This window comes from Chenopodium album, chromosome 26, assembly GCF_948465745.1.
Source record: "Chenopodium album chromosome 26, dcCheAlbu1.1, whole genome shotgun sequence".
Classification (NCBI taxonomy): domain Eukaryota; kingdom Viridiplantae; phylum Streptophyta; class Magnoliopsida; order Caryophyllales; family Amaranthaceae; genus Chenopodium; species Chenopodium album.
Window position 1 is genome coordinate 10975169 of NC_137859.1, and position 22049 is coordinate 10997217.

The window sequence follows — 22049 nt, forward strand, 5'->3', positions numbered from 1 at the left end:
TCGCACATAACCTGTAACGGAGGTAGTACTTCCTATTTGTCGTGCCAAAGAAAACCTGGATAACGCAAGAGTAAAACATTAAAAAAAACGTGGTTTCTTTCTTTTAATGTATAAACTCCCTCTACACGTATTAAATAATTGTTTTATTACCTGCTGGCCTTAAGAAAATTTTCATTCAATCTAAAGTAACTCTAATGGTTATAGTTAGGGTGTTGTTTGCAATATTTAAAAGTCTTTAATTATGAAAGTGACCATTAGATCGATTAATCAATCAAAGCCTTAATCCCATAAGTAGGATCGGCTAACATGAACCAAATTTAATTTGATTATCCTTTGTACTCATCGACATAAATCTTCCTGCTTTATCCCTTACAATCCAATGCTTCATCATCATGCAAACCCAAAAAAAAAAAGTGAACCGAATAGGTTCAAAGGAATATAAAAAATAAATAATATCCTTTCAAATCATTAAATTTATCTAGTTTGGGAATTAAATTTTATTATTAGCTGTTTTGGTAAATACTTTTGTCAAAATAGCCATTTTGGTAAAAGATCCCATGTGAACACTCTAAGACAGTACTGATGAAGATTTTTTTGGTTAATATAAGTAGTTGTGGTTTTGTGACAATTTTAGTAATACACAATATATAGCACTATCAATTGTGTGGTGAAGCCAACAAAAAAAGAGAAAAAAAATTAGAAGAATAATTAGATTAATACTTCCTCTATTTTTATTAGTTGCCACATTTCATTTAGGAACATTTGCAAGCACATACTTTTAAATGTAACTATCTTTAGTTACGTATTAGAAAAAATTATAAAATTTTAATATTTGGAAAATAGACATTGAGATAAGATGAATCTAACAAGATCTCACAAGATTATGTGTTTATCTAATACTAAAACGAAGTCAAAATAGATTATGTGAATAGTGTAAAACGTCAAAACGTGTCAATTTTTTTTTTTAAAAAAAAAATTAGAGGTAGTATATGGTATTTTAATTTTTAAGATCATTAATTAACAAGCATGTGAAAGGAAGTGGTATTTTATGAAGCCGGCCATACAATCATTCAGTCTTTCAAACATGCTTTTCACTTTTGCTGATGCCAAACTTACCAAGGTGAAAAGCTTATAGAGAGACCTCATTTAAGTTTTGGCTTTTAATTGAAAGTATCTAACATGCCTTGCCATCCTTTTACTCTTTTAATAATGTTCTTTGCTGCATTAACAATTATTGAATATTACTTCACGATGCTCACGTTTCTTTATTTTACTTGTCCTAGTCCATTTTATTATTCCATGTCATGTGACACACATTTACTTTAGTCTTGCCACACACAAAAAAAAAAAAAAAAAAAAAAAACAGAGAAAAAATCATTGGACTTTAATTGCATGATCAACAAAAATAAAATTATACTTGTACTTGTCATATACTTTCTAGTTCCTACAGTCTCCTAATATTGCAACATAGGAGTGAACACTGATTTTAAGAAGAGGGGAAAGATAGAAATGAATGTAATAAGGTTAAAAAATGAAAGGAAAAAAAAAAAAAAGTTTTGATGTACTTTTTAGCTTTATTGCACATACCATATGCATTGGCGGATCTATGAAGGGGCCAGGGTGGCACCGGCGGCCCCCCAAATTTTTTTTTTTATTTTTTTTTATTAAGTGTGTATAAATTTATAGGTTAAATACAATTTTAATGCAATAAATAACATCAAATTAGCTTTGTCATAACAGTAATGCATTGAATTTGAACTAAAAGTCTAAGGTTAAAGCCCTTATACAAGCATTTTATTTATTTTTTTATTTAGTGCCCCTCCACACTAAAAATACTACATCCGCCACTGTTTATATGTGTGGTTCTTACTGTAAGAATAGTTTGCAGTCTTCGCACCATATACATGGTTTTCACATGAACCTAAGTCATATGTGCAAATAGGTAATTTTGCAATATCCGTCAAGCAAAATAAATACTACCTCCGTTTCTTATTAGTTGCAACTTTGGATATTATTTGTGAGATATAAAATATTCCAAAGTTGCAACTAATACGAAACGGAGGTAGTATAAATTTTATTGGATGAAATTAATGAAAGGGAAAAATGGAAAAGTAATAGAATGTTTTGTTTTCTTATTCTCTTCTGTGAAAATATTATAGTAGATGCATGGTACACCGGAAGTACATAACATATAAATAAAAAAAAGCATTGGGACAAATTTCATGCTCTTCTATTTTTATGCAATAATGTTCTTTTATTTTTATACATATTTTGTAATGTTCTTTTATTTATATTTAATGTTTTTTATTTCATATGTATTGTTTTTTTTTTTCGTAGCCATTCGGCACTTACAATCATCCCTTAAGAGATCTAAATTCTCAATACAAGAATTAAATACCCCTAAACTAATGGCATCGCTTCTGAACTGCTCTGGATAATTTTAGATTTATTTGCATCGTTCTTCACGGAGCTCCATTGATGTATAGTCGCAAAAGATCGAGATATAACTTGATTGGTCATCAAGATCTGCAAATTTGCAAGACGAATCTTCTAAATCTGCATCTCCTATACCAACAAACGCGCAATTCCACAAATTTGCAAGACAAATCTTCCAAATTTGTATCCCTGCACACACTAAAACAAAACAAACAAACAATATTAAATCCTACATGAAGGGACTGACTAAACCCTACATGAAGGAACTGACTATAATTACCATATTGATGGTGATCTTTATTGGCCAAAAACATTAGATTAAAGAAGAATTTGGGGCTTACCATCGATAAATATCGATGGCAGCCCTTAAATTTCAATATGGTGGCTAGGTTTGAAGAGAGTGAACAGAAAAAAAATTTTAGGGGTTTTTATTTTTTATTTTTGTTCTTGTACTTTGTTCATTTAATTTAATATTAATTTTTCTACTCTATGTTTGTTTGTAATGTATAATAAATTATTTTCCTCAAAAAAAAATGTATAATAAATTATTATAACTACGATTTTTATACATGTCCATTATTATATGAAGTCAAAGAATATATTTATATGTAATGTTCTTTTATTATTATATTATTTTATTTATAGGTAATGTTATTTTATTTATATGTAATGTTCTTTTATTTATATGATATTTTCTTTTATTTTAATAAATTTTATAGCAACAATTTTCTTATATTCCCATTATTATATATAAAGGGAATTTTGACTTTTACCACCTTCAAAATAATCACTTAATTGAATTTACCACCTCCAAAAAAAAGATTTACTTTACCACCACCAAAATTTCCAAATATTCGATTTTACCACCAACTAACGGATTCCGTCCATGAATCCGTTAGTAGGGCCCACATTTTTTACGTTTCTTCTTCATCTTCCCCGATCTTCCATGTCGACCAACCAACAATGAAATCAACTACCTCGGTTGGTCGGAATTTCGTGTGGGTTTCGCGCCTGGGTGGTGGTGGTTTCGGGTCGCGATGGTTTTGCGTCTGGGTGGCGTGGTTTCTGGTTAGGTTGCCTGGGGTGGATTACGGTGGATTCACGTTTGGGTGGTGTTGGTGGTTTCGGGTCGCGGTGGTTTCGCGTCTGGGTTTGTATGGTGGTGGGGTTGGTCGTAGCTGTTGGGTGTTGGCTAGGGTTTGAGGTCGGAAATTGGTAGAAATCGGTGAGGCTATGGTGTGCGATGCGGTGGTAGCAGTTAGGTGGTGGGGTTGGTCGTAGCTGTTAGGTGGTGGCTAGGGTTTTGAGGGTTATGTTCTTTGGAGGTGGTAAAAATCAATATTTCCTTATATAAATTCAAAGAATATATTTATATGCAATGTTCTTTGATTTAGGTAATGTTCTTTAATTTATAAGTTATGTTCTTTTATTTATAGGCGGATGTACCATGCGTATGGTACACCCGCTTGTACAAATCACGAACTGCTTTTGTGTGTGTATGAGTGAGTGAGAAAGAAAGAGAGATACATAGAGTGACATTTTTAGCATGAAACAATCTTTGAATACCTGCTAAAAAGAGAGCATGAAACTATTTCTTCATGAATGGAGCAAACAAATCAGGTCATAGGGAACGTGAAACTATTTCTTCATTATTGTTTCAACCAAAGAGAATTGCAAAAGACAAATCATAAATCAAATTCAACTTGCTAAGATTAGTGATGTAAGATAGCCTGTTAAGCATAAACAATGTCCAGAAAAATCACAGTAGGAAAATATGTATGCGTGCGTTAACTATTACTCCGTACTCCGTAGTATGCATCAATGCATGCTACATACTAGCCATTGTTGAGAGCTAAAAACTAAGTTCACATCTTCTACTTGATGCGTTGGGTTTGATTCAATTAATTTACACCGATTAAGGTACTAATGTTGAATCTTCGACATTAGGAGAAAGCTCGATTGTTGTCCATTTCCGAAGTCGAGTAATAAGAAAAAGTGAACCATTTTGAGCTGTCAGCCCACATACCAAGCCTACCCAAAGACCCTAAAAAAAAAAAAAAAAAAAAAAAAAAAACTTGTTCAGTTTTCAATGATTCTAAAAATATATTTCACACCTCATAATAATCAATCACAAATCAAAAAGTTCATTCTATAATAATGATTCATATTTTTATTTTTATATTATTTTTATATATATATTGTACAGATATCGTAATATGTTGTTGCATACTTGCATGCATCGATCACGAATCAAAAAGTTCATTCTATATAGTTAGCTATTTACCCATTCACTTATATAAACAAATGTATACACATATATGTCCTTGTTCAAGCCCTTTATTAGCTACTAGGTTAGAACCCGTTCAATGCACGTTTTATATAAAACCTATTATTAATTTGTACATTTTAAATATAAATGACTATTATACATGAATATAAATAAGAATTACATACCTTTTTAATTTTAAAATTTTTTATTTTCATCAAAATTATGATATAATATATGTTCAACGTCGTCTAATTCATAGTTCAATGTAAGAGGTCGTTTATTAGTGTGCTAAATTTGTTTCAATTTCTTACAATAATTTGATAGCTTTTAGTTGTAAACTTGTAATGTAGAAGCTTCTACTATTTAAATTTCAAAAATGTTAAATATTATAGCTATAACAAAAATAATAAAAAGAGATGACATCATCATTGCATTTAGACGGGAAAATTTTTAACAAGAGAGTGACACGTGGACAATGGTTATGTCATCATCTTCTGTTTTAGTAATAGTTAATAGATTAGAGATTTCAAATAATTTAGTGCACAATGAGAGAATTGAATACATTACCTTGACATACAAATCAAACTTGAAGGCAAGTAAGCATGCGATGGGCATGCCAATGAAGTAGAATGTACCCAAATTTATGTACACCACCAAATGTTGCCAACCACATCCCCTACACACCGCTATTTATCGTCGAAAACACAATGCAATATCAAAAACGAACCATTAATTCATATAATTGATGAAGGTAAATGTAAATTTTTTTGTAAGCAAATTATATGTGAGTTTTGTATTGATGATTTAGTACATACCTGATAAAATGCCTTGAATTGAGTCAAGAAATATCGTAATGCAAACAAAAGGTGTCATGGAAGCAAATAAATGCATTAAAACAGTGTTGTCACTGAAGAAACCCGCCCACGCATCATGTCCAAAACCAAGAGCAAGAAGAATTATAGCAGTCAACAAGACTGATAGCTTCAATGTTACACCCATTGCGTGTTTCGCTACACTCGGCCTCCCTGCTCCTAGCTCATTCGATACCCTCGTGCTACCACAAAGAATCAAAGACTATGTTAACACGTACTTACAGAAACAATGAACATTGATGTACTGTTATATAATATATATATATATATATATACGAAGTACATGTAACGGGAGTACCTTGCTGCTGCACTTAAGCCGTATGTAAAATTGAATGCAATTGCTTCTGTATTAACACTAGTAATCATACAAAGACATTTCTTTTGATTAATTATTATTGTAAACATAAAATCAAGAAAAAGGGTGTACTATGTTTGATGATTTTTACCACATTGCGATTAGAGAAGTTGTTATTTCCGAATTTGGAAATAGGCCAGCCAACAACACCAAGATCTCGAATGCCCAATACTCTAAACTGATGAGAAATCGCGTATATAAGAACAATAGCAAATAGTTGTCAATTAAATTAAGCAATAATGGTATGTATGTACCACGTACCAAACCATAGCAGCAGAGGGTAACGCTAACTTCAAATTGCCAACAACATAACAAATCGAGTCCTTAGAAAAGCCGGTCCATGTATGCTCGCAATCTTTACTATAATTGACATAGAGAAGCAACATAATAACGGAAATCCAAAATGTGATGGAAGTAGCCAATGCCGCGCCACCAAGGCCAAGGGTCGTGTAATAGACCAACAAATAGTTGATAACAAAATGCATTAGTAAAGGTACAACGGAACAAACAACAGTAGGCCAAACTATAGATTGTGTTTGAAGGTATCTCAAGATGTTTTGAATTATGCCAAATGCGAAAATTCCCGGTATTTGAAATTTAAGGAAAATAGCTGCTTGTTTTGTGATTTCAGGGTTTTGTTGTAAGGAATTTAGAATTGGTTCAGTAAACCACCATATTATTGATATGATTATGGCGAAAACGAATGTTATTATGCATGATGCTTGGAGATAAATTCCCATCATTTTGTATAGTTTTGCACCATAACCTTGTCCACATAGTGTCTCAAGTGCACCACTTAAGCCAAGCTACAATAATTCATAAAATGGTCGCAATTAGTAATTAATTAACATTTTAACCAAAGAAAATTAAGCAAATTTATATATTGATCACGGATTTTCTCATATAATTAAATAAACATTAATTTATCGAGGGTACTAGCTAGAACAGTTATCATACTCTCAGTTTAGGAAAAAAACAAGTTTAGACTAGTTTTAATAAAGTAGATGCATATAATTAAGTCTCAATTGAAATACCTCGTATAGATTTTTATAAGCATTTAATGGGTAAACTCGTAAAACAAATAATTATAAGTGGGGGTAGGTATAATTCTAAAGGCATAAAATAGACAAGCTAGAACGAAACAAACAAATTTAAGATAAAGAAAAATCATAGGATAGGATGTTCCCGCCTACATGATTACAAATTGCACATGCACATTTTATACAATGTGATAATAATAACATGATACAGTAATAATTTAGATGTTCTTAATTCCTAGTTGGTTTTTTTTAGGAAGACAAACATTCTTCCTAGATATCCAAACTCAATTATTACTTCAGCTGAAATATAATCTTAAACCAATTCTAACTAATTAGAACTTTTTTACTAGTATGTAAACGATGTTAGGAAAAAAATTTAAAATAAAGAAATTGCTCCAAAGAGTTAAAATTAATGTTGTCCTAAAGGTCCAAAATTGAAATGTATCTGATCAATTTCTCAAATCTTCAAATAAAAACACCAAAGTCGATCAATTAACATCATTAAATTTTATATACATCTCCTAATTTTTCCAATGCACAATTATTTGCTACTAAGTTTGATTTTGAGAATTAAACCTTCAAGTATCATACTAAACTGAACTGAAATGAGCTGATTGGAGTTGAATTGAACTGAAATTAAGTACATGTGAACAGACCCTAAGTATGTCAAATTTAGCTTTTTTATAATTAATACTTCGTAACAACTATAAAGGAAAAAAAAAAAAGTAAGGGAATAAGAGAATACCAACCATGAAAGCGAAACCTGTAACATAAGCCCAAGAATTAGCAAGAGTAGCACCAGCAAGTTGAAGCTGACCAAGATGACCGGCGAACATAACCGAAACCAATGGAATGAGATAGTAACACACATTTGTTAGCACCAATGGCAACGAATACAATATTTGTTCCTTCCCTTCTTTGTAGTCCATCATCTTCTCCCACCATTGTCTCTTGCCGCCTCTTTCGATCTCCAGCAATGGCGCCGTGCCATTGTTGCCATTGCTGCTGCTCTTCCTCATGTAAACAAATAGTTTCTAGCTCTCTCTAACTTTAGTTTAGGGTTTAGTTATTACTGTTTTAGTTTTGGCTTTGTGAAGTATGGTTAATAATTGCCTAATGTTCTTTTTTTTTCTTTTTTTTTTATTTAATAGGTGAATAAAGTATATATGATCAAATGTTCCACTTGTACGTCATACAATGACTATTGCATTATTGCCACAAGTGCTTGTTACAAGTAGATATAATAAAATTAATTAGTAGCAACTGATGTAGCTAGCCTATTACTAGGGTTAGTTATAAGTCATCATCTCCGGTTTTATTATTCAAAGTGGATTATTTATAGATCCAGATTGTGTGTGGTGACTAGAAAAATAGATTGAAACTTAAAGTGACATGTTTAATCTCTTTAGTATTTATTTATAGCAATATAACCGATCACAATTAATAGAACAAATTAAAAAAAAAAAAAAAAAATCTCAAAAAATTTATTGCCCTTGCTATCAGGATGAGTGGTGATCAGAATCCTTGACGATGCACATTTTCCCAAAACGGAAGCTACACATTATGTGCAATAAAAAAAACTTTCTTAATATAGTAAATTATTTTGTGAAAATTTACAGTTAAACCCTTAATAAATTATACTTAACTTCAATTAACGACATTTTAACTATTTAATCCAAATTAATTTATTCACATTCTCTCTCCTCCTTCACAACCACATCCACCACCAGCATCACCAATTTTTCTCTCTTCCCTCTCAACCACCAGAAACAACAGCACTATTTTGTCTTCTCTCACAACCACGAAACCACCACCACCACTCAGATCAAGTCGCCGCCCCTTTCACCTCACCCTAGCTTGCAAATCCGCCGCCCCTTTCACCTCACCCTTGCAAGTCCGCCGCAGCCTCATTTTCCTTTTCTAAAGTCGTCGTCGTTGCATGCCCTTTTTTTTTAGAGTAAAGCATAAATACGATCCCTAGCTGAACTATTTTATAAGGGTAAGTTTTAGTCCCTCTCAACTTTTTTGGAGAGTTTTAGTCCCTCCCCCACCTAAAAAGGTGTTTTCCAGACAAAAGTTTAGGGACCTAGCCTAGTCAGCAAAAGTTGAGGGACCATGACTCTTTTTTTTTTGTTTTTCTTTTTTGTTTTTCTTTAAAATTTATTAAAATATGAATCTTTAAATTATTTGTCTTTTTTTTACAACATAATTTGTTAATTCAGCTTATAATTGGTTTTAAAATAAAAAGAAAAAAACTTAAAAAAAAAAAAAAAAAAAAAAAAAAAACCACCACATATGAGCCACCACCCACCCATGAACCCCTCTTCCTTACCCTAGCCCCACAAAAACCGGCTGAAAGCCACCCTAAAGCCCCGAAAACGGCCAGCCACGGAACCCTCCAATACCAAAAACCAACCCGCCAACCTAAAATCACCCTCGAAATCACCACCTAAACCAAATCCCACCCCCAAATCCACCGTAGCCACCACCTTGAAACCGCTGATAACCCTCCAAAACCGTCGAAAACAGCTGAAACCCCCCCCCCCGAAAACAGTCGAAAACCTCTTCAAACCCTCAAATCGTCCCCTCGTTCACTGCTGCTCCTGCTGCCCGTGTTTGATTGGTTCGAATCAGATTAATTTGTGTAATTTCGTTGGGGTTTTGGCTGGTTGTGGAGGGCGGTTTTTGGTGGTGGATGGGGCAGCAGGAATAACAGGAGCAGCAGCAAACGAGGGAGTGTCGGGATGTATCTCGCTGTCGGGGGAGGACTTGGAGACCGGCGGTTGGGGTGGGTTTTTCTTTTTCATTTTCTTAATGTTTTAGATTTTCTGGGTTTTCTTATTGAATTAAATTCAGTGAGAAGAAATGAGTTGAATTACATGGTTTTTTTATTTTTAAAGTAAGAATATATGATTTTTCATCTTTAATATTTTTGAAGAAAAATAAAATTTTGACAAAACATAAAGTAAACTTTGTTTTTGTTTTTTATTAAAAAAAATTATTAATGGGGTGTTTTGGGAATTTTAAATAAAATTCTGAAAAAAAAAAAAAAAAACAAAAAAAAATGAGTCATGGTCTCTAAACTATTGATGACTCAATATCCCTAAACTATTTTGCTGACTCATAGTCCCTTTAGTTAGCTTAGTCCTAAACTTTTGGCTAGAAAACACCTTTCAGGTTGGGGGAGGGACTAAAACTCTCCAATAAAAAGTTGAGAGGAAAAGTTGAGAGGGACTAAAACTTACCCTTATATAATAGTTCAAGGACCGTATTTATGCTTTATTCCTTTTTTTTTTTTTTTACTAATATTTGCTTAAAAAATTTTGTCTTGATGAATGTGCAACCAAGTTTCTTACAGATTTTATGAAATGGAGGTAGTATTGAACTATTGGAGAGGTTACGTTTAGGGGGGAAAAAAATCCACTCTTCATTATATTTAGGGCGTGTTCGGTAAAATATAGCTGTGAAGGTAACTGTAGCTTTAGAGGCAGCTGTTAGCTAAGTAGTTGTTAGCTGTCAACAAGTTGTTAGCTGTGAAGATATTTAGATATGACTGTTTGGTAAAGTAGCGGTTGACTAGCTGTTATGTATAAAAATCAATATTTTATTTTTAAAATTATAGATTAAATTTTCAACAGCTACCTCAAAAGCTACCTCTAATTCCAAAAGCTAATCTTTCTAACTTTTCATAAAAGCTACCTCCACCACTAAAAGATACCCTAACCACTACTTTGCCAAACACTCAAATTTTTTGTTAAGTAGTGGTTTGACTTGGTCAAACCAAACCACTAAAAGCTACTGAAAAACTAGCGCCGAACACGCCCTTATTGTTGTTTGTATTGTACGGTTGAATTTTCACAAAAAAAAAAAAAAAAAAAAAAAAAAAAAAAAAAAAAATACTTAGAGAGTTATAGATATTTTATTTGCCCAAGCCAAATTTGGAATATGGTTATATGGGACAAATAATTAGTATCCAAGAACTAAATCCGTATCTACTCTTCTTTTACTTTATGATTTTTTATACTATACGCCGTTTCACACAACGTGGTCGTTATCATAGTGGAGTATTTTGCTGACCATTTTAGCTCATGGTGAATGGATTATACTAACACTTTTTAAAAGAGCATAATTTAAAGATGTATCATAGGAATAATCGAAGTCATTTTCACTGTCAAAACGTTAAAATGATTTTGAGCAAATTTTGTTAAATTATTACAGCTTCCTTTGGGATGACGTGGACTTACATGTCATCATCACTTCGTCAAATAACGTTTGTAAATGATCTAAAGAGAAGCTAGACCCACCTTCTCCTATCCTTTAACAATGAAGGAAAGGAGCCAAATTAAATAAAGATAAAGACATATAACACTTTGAGCTTTGACAATGGAGGAGCGAAGCCAAAAAGAGAAGACCCACCTCTCTCTGACACAAGCATTCTCTCAGCTCTTCTCTGCCTCATTAACTTCCACTGACCCGCCCCTATACTCGAACAACATGATAATAATCTCAAAACACTGCCATTTCTAATGGTGTGACGCCAAAATAAACAAAAAATCTTAAAAAATCAAGGGTATGATTAACCCCAGCCAAAATAATATAGGTGTTTCACTCGAGTTACTTAGTCAAGGGTTATTCTAATTACTCGGTTATGGGTTACTTGATTAAGAGTTACTCGAGTAACTTGAGTTTACTCGGTCAAGGGTTACTCGAGTTACTCGATTAGGGGTTACTGGATTTACTTGGTCGAGAGTTACTTGACTTACCCAGTCAAGAGTTATTTAAGGAGTTCAGTCAGGGGTTATTCGAGATCGGGGGTTATTTAAGGAGTTGAGTCAGTGGTTACTAAAGGGTTCAGTTAGGGGTTACTTGACCGAGTGACTTGAGTAATCCCGACAACTACTCGAGTAACCTTGACCGAGAAACTCAAGTAATTCTGGCAACTTGAGTAACCCCTGATCGAGAAACTCGAGTAACCTTGACCGAGAAACTCAAGTAATTCTGGCAACTTGAGTAACCCCTGACCGAGAAACTCGAGTAACCTCGACAAGTCGAGTAACCCTTAGCTGAGAAACACGAGTAACCCTGCCGCACGGTACATCAAGTCGCATACAAAAAATTGTAGATAAAGTATCTATATAATTTGAGACACATATGAAGTATTCATTTTTAAAAAATGAACAAATAATTAAGTAATTATTAATAATATTATCCAAGATTCAAACAATAATACTCCGTATTAACATTTTTTTTTTCCTTTCTTTCAATTTTACTAATTTTCAACAATGACTCTAACATTGATCGAGTAATCCCTGTTGTATCAGTGTTACATAGATCATTGTTAGAGTTATTAATTAGACTTGTATCAGTGTTACATACTTTGCTTTATTAATTTTCAACTAATTAGATACAATCCAAGATCAATGTTAGAGTTATTAATTAGACTAATTTTCAATAATACTCCGGCCGCTTGTAAAAGAACAAAATAATAACTCTAACATTGATCGAGTAATCCCTGTAACACTGACCGATTAATCCCTATAACACTCATGAAATAATTAACCCCTATAACATTCACGAAATAATTAACCCTTATAACATAGAGACTGATTGAGATTTAAGAAGAAAAATGAGATATATTCTTTGCGGCTCACCATTAGGCATTTGAAATGTCTTCTAAGTCCTAATGACTCATCCAAACTACTAGAAGATAATCGATCAAGCCATTTTGGAGTTAATTAATGGTATGGTTAGTTGTAAGTTGTACGTCATAGTAGCCACAATATAAAGGAGCAAAGAGAGTACGTAAATAGTTAAATACATTAAAGGATTGTCACATACTATATTAAGGATGACATGACATGATAGCTATTAGTCCTGTTATTTACAAATATCAAAATTAGTCAATGAGAAAAGTCAACGATTCGATCCATCTATGGAAAGATATGAGACATAACGGCAGAAGTCGGGCTACAATTTATACACTGCTCGAGTGCACGGTCATTTTTTTTTTTTTTTGAATTAGACTGCACCGCACCTATGTGCTTCATCAAACACGCAAAAACTATCTCTGTCTTTAATTATTTACAATAAAGAAATATTATATCTCTTACAAATAATTTATATCCTTTTATTACAAATAATTAAAAAAAACAGAGTTAGTAAATTATACGCATAATTTTGTTTCTCATGTCATTAACGACAATTTCATACAGAGTAATTATATATCTTCACAAACAGAAATACTTGCGTGGACCTGGTCCACAATAATATTATTGTGGACTCGAGGTTTATACACACGCAACTGATATTATATTGAACATAGTAACCCTTATTTTTAACATAGTAACCTTATTTTTAACATAGTAAGCTTTATTAAAAGTTGTATAACCTTTAATACTATTGTGAATTTGAAGTACGACGTTATGACCCTAATTTTAACATAGTGACCTTTATTATTTATAAAGACCTTATAAAATATTTCATTAAAAAAATTAACCTCTTATAGCCTATATATTACCAAAATGTCTTTTATTTTCAACATAGTGACTTTTTTATATTAATAAAACAACCATAGTTTCTCTAATGTTAATGGTCCACAATAAATTAGTGTGAACCAGGTCCATTTAAGAATTTGTAATTCACAAATCACAAATACGGAGTACTGGTAATTTTTTGCCTTTTATTTCTCACTTTTTAATCTTCTTTTCCCACGAGCAACTGGAGACCTTTTATTTTTCTTCTCTCTTTTTCCTTTTCCCACTTTCTCATTTTTTGTATCTTCAGTAGTTCATTCTCCCAAGTTATAATATTATTGATACCGTGTAATTAATTTCATGTATTTCATAATACATAATTATCCTTTCAAAAAAAACAACTATGGAGTACGAAGTATTATTCAATTTTCGCGATCATTTGATGAGGATCAAAGAAGTATTTGATCTTATAAAAATATGCTACAAAGGATGTCAATTATAATTATAATTACTCCATACTATTTATTCATGTTGACTTGGTTACACCATGTAACGGATTAGTTGGTACTTTGGATGTTAAGTTGCTATTTAATCGTTTTCATAAAAATAAATACTGTATAAAAAGAATTTTAAAAAATAATTAAAATAAAAAAAAATAAAAAAATCTTGCTATATAAAGTGTCAAGGGTGTGAGTGTATTCCTGCGTCAGAACGCTCACAATCAATTTCGATTCCATCACAAGTAAAAAGACCAGGCGTCCACCACCAAATTAAAATGTAAGTCCCTATTTTTCCTTCCTATACATATTTTGTTAAAATCCGACCTGTCAATCAAAAAAGAACGGAGGTAGCTAGTATTAATCGTTACAATGCTTATATCTTGCATAACCTTTTTGTAATATTTGTAAAGAATATCATTGATCATCTCTTGCCATTGATCTAATCTACGGAAATACTAGTATACTAATGTGTAATACGACATATATGGTTTTGTTGATTGCGCGATTTTGGTGATGGATACGAAAATAAATAATAGGGAGGGAGAAAAGTTGAAGGCCATGGATGCAGAGCAATTGAGAGAATATGGACATCAAATGGTGGATTTTGTAGCTGATTACTACAAGACCATTGAAAACTTTCCCGTGCTTAGCCAAGTTCAGGTTCATTTCTTCCTCTTCGGTCATTGTCACATATGTATTTAATTAATGGGGACATGAATTTTTTAAATTGCTTTTTTTAAGGTAAGGATACACAAATTAATTAAGCCTTCATCTGTTTTTTTTATTTTATTTTTTTTTTATTTTTTTTTTTTTTTTTTTGAGGGGAAGAGTGAGTGGAGTAGTTAGACTTCACATTGAAAGTGTTTTTATAATTGAAAATAAATAAAATAAAATAAATAAAATAAAATAAATAAAGTGAAAATAGGTTTTATATACATGCAACAATAAATCAGTAAACTTCCAAGTTACAAATTTATTCCTTCATTTATTATTATTATTATTATTATTATTATTATTATTATTATTTTTTTTTTTTTTTTTTTTTTTTTTTTTTTTTTTTTTTTTTTTTTTTTTTTATAGGTAGTATCCTCATTTTGTCTATGGGATACATGTTTATAATATTGAAGCGTTGTTAAATTATTATAAATAAATAAAGGCTAATTAATGATTCTTTTGAAGGGTGATTAAGTAAAAGTTTATAGATTTCTAAAAAAAAAAAAAAGGGATAGGTGGTTCGGTGGATAAAAATTTGCACTTTGATTATTTTCCTTGCTCTATGTGGATATTTAGACTCCGTTTTTTATTATTGAAAATAATTTTAAAAAAAAAAAAAAAAAAAATCATAAGTAAACATAACTGTGAAAAGGGGAAATTTAATGGTGGATAAAGATTTGCACTTTGATTATTTTCCTTACTCTATGTGGACATTTAGACTCCGTATTTTATTATTGAAAATAATAAAAATTAATTTTCATAAGTAAACATAATTGTGAAAAGGGGAAAACTTAATGGTGAAAAAGATCTTCCTTTGTTGTTTGATCATGGATAATATAATTCATTCTATATACATAGTATTAGATAGAATGTACTTGTATAATATAATTTATGAAAGTAACGTTTTTAGAACAATGTTCATAATTTCCTTCATATTCCCTTTTTTTTTTTGGTGTAATAAGTTGTGATATGTAAGTTTTGCCACCAAAGGGGAAATGTCACATATTTTGGGATGAAGTTGTTGGAAGGTGGAGCATTAAGATAGATAGAGAATGCCAATTTTGTTTAAAACTTGATCTACTTGACATGTTGCATTTCAAGTGATTGGTGAGTAATAAATGACCTCCTAAATTTAGTTAGATTGATGATGTAAATGCTACATAATCCGTTGAATTGTCTTCTAATATTATGCTTTTATGACATTTAAATTCTCCATTCTTGTAATCGCAACATTTGGACATGTAGGGCCTGTTCACATTTACTTAATTTCAGTTCAGTTCAGCTCCAATCAGTTCAGTTCAGTTCAGTTCCAATCAGTTCAGTTCAGTTCAGCTCTTAATTTCTCTCTCACATAAAATATTCATTTCAGCTCAATTCAGTTCAGTTCAGTTCAGTTCCAATCAGTTCAGTTCAGTTCAGTTCCAATCAGTTCAGTTCAGTTCAGTTCAGCTCAGCTCAATTCAGTAAATATGAACAGACCCTTACATTATTAATACACAATCTTGTAACCGTCCTTTGTAATATGTACATTATTAAATATATAGTCATGTTCATGTAGGATTCGTCTCAATATAAACTTTTAAAATATATCAACTTTTTCATATTTTTCTTAACAAAGAATTATATATCAATGGTATAAGATGTGTGCATCAACAAACATAAAACTTCATATTTTACAATTAAAAAAGGATTAATGAAGAATATTTAAAATCATTTTACTTTTATTTACTCAGCTAATAATTGTAAAATTTGACTGGTTTTTAGAAATTTATACTGTGCAAGATAAACTAAGAATTCCATAATTGTACGAAGTGGTAGAGCTCAGGTGGGCAGTGGTCCCACATTTTATCGTGGGTATGAATTATTGTACGAAGTTTGGATAGGGAGAGGGGGCACTACAACTTAGATAGTTGGGCTGCGCTAACACGACAATGGGCTCTATTCAAATAAAATATTGTTGCAAAAAAAAAAAAAAAAAAAAAAAAAAAAAAAAAAAAAAAAAATGTATTGTATCTGATTAATTTTCAAGTCATGAGTTATGACTCCCTTTCATTTCTAATTAATTGCAACATTATTTTTCCTTTATAAAGTATTGTATCTGTTTGTTATTAAAAATAAAGAATTGTCACGTTAAAGCTTTATTCAGTTTAAGTGGCTTGGTTACGGCTTCACTGAAACTTCTACTCCCTAGTCCCCACAATTCCACTACTTAGTGAGTACTTAAGTACCACTATTGGTGATGTAGCATTTTTCAAATTCCTTATACTTTGTAAAACTTTTATCATATATCCGGATGTATCTAAAGTAAGTGCAGCATGGCCTTATGTGCATTATTGTTCGATTTTTTTTTTTTTTTTTTTGTGGTTTTAGCATAACTAGTATGTAATCATATGAACGTAAAATTAATGTACTATCTTATCTTACCTATGAGTTCATGGCAAGGTCAGTCACATGTCATGAGCAAAATGTAACATATTTGATATTAAAATTTTAACTGTTCTAGTCTCTTGTTCCTGAAAGTTGAAATCTATAGTGGATTTCAAGATTGTCTATTTCGAATTAAAACAATAGTAAAATGATACTCCCTAAGTTTTTATCAACTATATTCAAGGACATCAATAAGGTTACATTTTTAGGTGTTAGTCATTGGTGTTTTTGCATTGATGTGTAAAACTAACAAGTACTAATGAAGATGTATATAAAACAAACAAATTGTAGTGCATTTTTTCTAAGTAATACTTATAGGTAATATGAACGAAACGAGAAATCTTTAAGCCAATTTGCATTGGTCTTATAATGGTGGTGATATCTGTTAATCTTCGTCTTCATTTTAGTCCTCGTATCATGTAGTAGAAAATTGTGAGCTCGCATGATTCAGCAAGACTAATGAGTTCATGTGTAATGCAGCCAGGGTATCTTCGTGAGCTTGTACCGGACTCTCCACCTGTTCAACCGGAATCCTTACAAGATGTTCTCAATGGTTAGGCCATTATTTCAGCTTCAAATTTAAACTGTCTTATGTTTTGCAGATAATAATGGACTGTATCAATGTGAATTCTGAATTATATTGATCCTGCAGACATTAAATCAAAGATTTTTCAAGGGGTAACACATTGGCAAAGCCCTGGCTATTTCGCGTACTTCCCTTCTAACAGCAGTATCGCCGGATTCCTGGGGGAAATGCTTAGTGCTGGTGTCAACATTGTTGGATTTAGCTGGGTTACCTGTCCTGCAGCAACAGAACTTGAAGTAATTGTTCTGGATTGGCTTGCTAAATTGCTTAAGCTACCTGATGCCTTCCTTTCTACAGGTGAGTCTGACTGATGCAGTGCTGTTACATGCTATGTAACTGATTCACGTCTATAAGTGTTGGACTCAGATACGTGTTCAAGTGTCAGACACGGCCATCTAAAGAACGTGACATCAATTTTGTACATGAAAGTGGGGTGCATTGTAAACTGATGCTTCCGATGATATTGCAGGAAAAGGCGGTGGTGTCATACAGGGGACTGCCAGTGAAGCAGTTCTGGTTGCGTTAGTGGCTGCTCGTGATCGGATGTTAAAAAAAGTAGGAAAAGATTCTTTGGGGAAACTAGTTGTTTATACTGCTGATCAAACTCATGCTTCTGTACAGAAAGGTTGTCAGGTATTTGGTAACTGACTCTTTCTTATCCTCATCTTTCTGTCATTTAGTCTGAAGTCATGTGCTCAGGGTTTCGAATTGGTTCTACATGTGATCAGTGAATATATTACTGCTTCGAGAATGAAAAACAGAGGAAGTAGGTGAAAAGATGAACCTATTAGAATGAGATTAATTATTAGAACTTGTGAAACAAATCTTATTTAGTAACAAGAATGCTTTGAATTGCCATTACATTTTGCATTTTGTCTTTCGGGATCTCAAGGGTCAATGTTGCAATTACGATATGATAACATAAGATCATGTTTAAAGAAGAGTTGAATACATAGCTATGTTACTTGGATCCTTTACATGAAATACACAAGTCTTGCCTAATGTAACACAAGTACCTAAGTTCGAGTAGGTGAAGAAGAAAGTTGACAATATAACTAAATGTAATCACTAGCAAAACATATAACTAAATATTTTCAATGTATCACTTGTTTCATTCTTGATTTTGATGTTCTGCCTTTGCTGCCTGGTATAAGATTGCAGGAATATATCCTGAAAACATTAAAATTTTGAAGACGGATTCATCAAGTGAATATGCTCTTTCTCCTGAAGTACTTTCTGAAGCGGTATCACAGGATGTTGCTTCTGGTCTCATACCTCTTTTCTTATGTGCTACTGTAAGAATAACATTATAACAATCCTTATTACTCTGATACCCCATATATCCTGATTTTTCTTCTGGTCACAAGACTAATAAGCATTGTGATTGTTCATAGATTGGGACAACCTCGTCAACTGCAGTTGATCCATTGCTTGCTCTAGGAAAGATTGCTAATGTATGTAATCAGCAAAAATACTGAAATGACTAACTAATGATTCTCGGGTTTTATGAATGGATAAAGGAGTTTATAATAAAATTATTTACTAGGCTTGTTCTAATCATAGTGTCTTAAGAAGATATTCTTGTTTAAAATGTCGACAGAGTAGTGGAATTTGGTTTCATATTGATGGTGCATACGCTGGAAGTGCCTGTATATGTCCTGAATTTCGCCACTATCTTGATGGTGTTGAAGAAGCTGACTCATTTTGCATGAATGCACATAAATGGCTCCTTACAAATTTTGATTGCTCAGCTCTTTGGATTAGGGTAAGTCGCTTCATATACGGAGTATTTTGCATATATATCTGCTCAACTCATTAAGATTTTTCACTGTATATATCTTCTCAGCACACACTTTGGGTCTTACAGTGTTTCATGTTTACAGGACAGGAGCGCTCTGATTGAATCCTTGTCCACGTATCCAGAGTATTTGAGAAACAAAGTAAGTTCATGTGTTGCAGAATTATGAGGATTGTCACTTGGCATAGCGTTAGTGTTCATAGTGTATTGCATATAGCTAGCGTTCAGCTGATGTACATATGATTTTCTAATTCTGACAAGCACTATTTGAATACCAGGCTTCAGAAGCAAATACAGTTGTAGATTACAAAGATTGGCAAATTCCTCTTGGTCGTCGATTCAGGTTAGCCTCAAACATTAACTATGAGGCTTATCTGTTGTAACTTATTGTATGAGATATGTATATATACTTGGTAATAGAGTGTACATACACCCATGATGAGACTCTGGCATCATTATTTACTGCTAGGCGATTCAATTGATTAATTCATTTGGCTTCACTACAGTAATGATTAATTTTCTGCAGATCCTTAAAACTTTGGATGGTAATGCGGTTATATGGCCAAGAGGGTCTGCAATCATATATTAGAAACCATATAGTATTGGCAAAACGGTTTGAAGAGCTTGTTCGTCAAGATTTGAGATTTGAGGTAATCTGTTACACCAAGTTGCTCCTTTTCTTTAACTGTTTTTTATCAACTACAAATCCTTTTGTTACATTATTGATTTTGTACCTTCTTTTTTCTGTTCAAAGTTTTAATCACTGAGCATAGTTTAGCATCAAATTTTCAAGTTTGTGCTAAATTATCTACTGAGCATGTTTACAGCATATGTTTTCCAACATAACAACTTAAAAAACTCGGATGGGCAGGTGATTACTCCTAGGAAGTTTGCATTACTGTGTTTCCGGTTGCTGCCTCCTGCCAAAGATGAAAACCAATGTGATAAGCTCAATCGTGAGCTCTTGGAAGCCGTCAACTCTACTGGAAAGATGTTCATTTCTCATACAGTATGTATATGCCATACTTTATTTTACAAATATCTTGTTAAGATTATTTAGGACTCTTATTTCACCCACTCTAAGTTGCATAATTAGCTAGATGTAATGGTAGCATTGGTGAAGCTCCTAACTCTACTGCTCTTCAAACATTTAGGTTCTGTCAGGCAAGTATGTATTACGCTTTGCTGTGGGAGCTCCACTTACGGAAGAGAGGCATATCGATGTAGCATGGGAGATCTTGCAAGAAAAGGCCACAGCCTTGTTGAAGCCATATAAAAATGGCACTCAAATTTATTCAAATGGTATGCCATTAGTTATTACTCTGATGTGTTCCATTATTTTTTTTTTATATGTTCAAAGTCATAGCACTTGTTTCTCTAGCTGATCCTTTGAGCTGTTGCTTCCCCCTGTACAGGCTCTGCCTAGCACGAGTTCTACGTTGGACTAGAGGCAGCATATGCGCCATGGGAGTTCGTTCTAGTGATCCTACTTAAAGCCTTTCAAGTTGTACCTGTTTCTCAATTATACCCAAATTTTCAAAGATTGATGGTTACACTTTATTTTGGTAATAGCTATTTAGGATAACTAATTGTATCCCTATCAGACTGATGCTTTTCAACTTTCAAGTTGTATACATTTATTTATTTATTTTTCTGGCAAAAACATACAAGCAAGCATCACTACTACAACCCCAAAATGCTAGCACACACTCAAGCAAGTCCATTTAAAGGGCCCAATCCAATTCATGTAGATGTTGAAAAGCTCTTCTTCCTACTAGTACCATGTGGGACAAACATTCAAAAATTATAATTCAATTGAAAGCTATATATGAGTAATATGACCAACAAAGTGTTAATTCACTATTTCTTACATGATATTCTAAAGGTTTGGGGTTCAAATCCTACCAAATATGGGTGTTTGTGGGTAGGGATTCCTTTACCCTTCTCTCTACTCCTATACGTGGAGTTCTTTGTATAGAACATGACCTTAATCCACATATTTTCGGTACGTAGATAATTGAAGTGCATCTACGTACCCTACACTACTAAGGTGTTAAATTGTGTATCTGAATTAGGTTCGATTAAGTCGAGTCTATTTTAAAGTTAGGTCATACTTAATTATTGTATACATACAACTATACAAGTCGAAATCTGGATAGGGTTTTTTAAAAACCCTTGACTCCCTATTGAAAGAAGCCACTTTTGATCTTTTGATAATTCAACACCATACTATATGACAAGCCTCATGAGTTGGCACACGTCAGAGGTGATTTATTATAGTGTATTCTATCTAATTATATACCATCTCATCATTAAAGTTGTAAATTAATGCAACATAAAGGGAGTACGAAGTTTTTGACTCTTTCCAAGATGGATCATAATATTTCTCTACTAAATGTTGTTCATTTGTTAAAGAAAAAAAAAAAAACATCAGTTTAGTTGCTACGTCTGTGAATTAGTTAGTAAGAGATCGATAATTCCAACTTAAATAGAAGTCTTGATTTATATATAGATTGCACAACTTATAAGAAGTATATATTATAAAACTTTTTCTATATACACTAGTTAACGACCCCCAC

At 32.4% G+C, this 22049-nt stretch overlaps 2 protein-coding genes across 2 annotated transcripts; one reads left to right on the plus strand and one right to left on the minus strand.

The window, feature by feature from the left end:
• Positions 1–4154: 4154 nt before the first annotated feature.
• Positions 4155–8898, minus strand: LOC145617915 (protein DETOXIFICATION 19-like). Its single transcript, XM_081672684.1, has 7 exons — positions 7722–8898; positions 6194–6738; positions 6024–6110; positions 5876–5932; positions 5521–5759; positions 5273–5391; positions 4155–4480 (listed from the first exon to the last, which is right to left on the minus strand). Exons 1-7 carry the CDS (start codon positions 7989–7991, stop codon positions 4352–4354), a joined length of 1446 nt encoding a protein of 481 aa, XP_081528810.1. The 5' UTR covers positions 7992–8898; the 3' UTR covers positions 4155–4351.
• Positions 8899–14124: 5226 nt separating this feature from the next.
• On the plus strand, positions 14125–21243 carry LOC145616303 (phenylacetaldehyde synthase-like). Its single transcript, XM_081671003.1, has 14 exons — positions 14125–14222; positions 14482–14605; positions 17567–17639; positions 17739–17969; positions 18142–18305; positions 18827–18967; positions 19067–19126; positions 19273–19437; positions 19556–19612; positions 19749–19813; positions 19997–20120; positions 20342–20479; positions 20625–20772; positions 20886–21243. Coding segments are annotated over exons 1-14 (1503 nt in total). The 5' UTR covers positions 14125–14220; the 3' UTR covers positions 20897–21243.
• Positions 21244–22049: the final 806 nt, after the last annotated feature.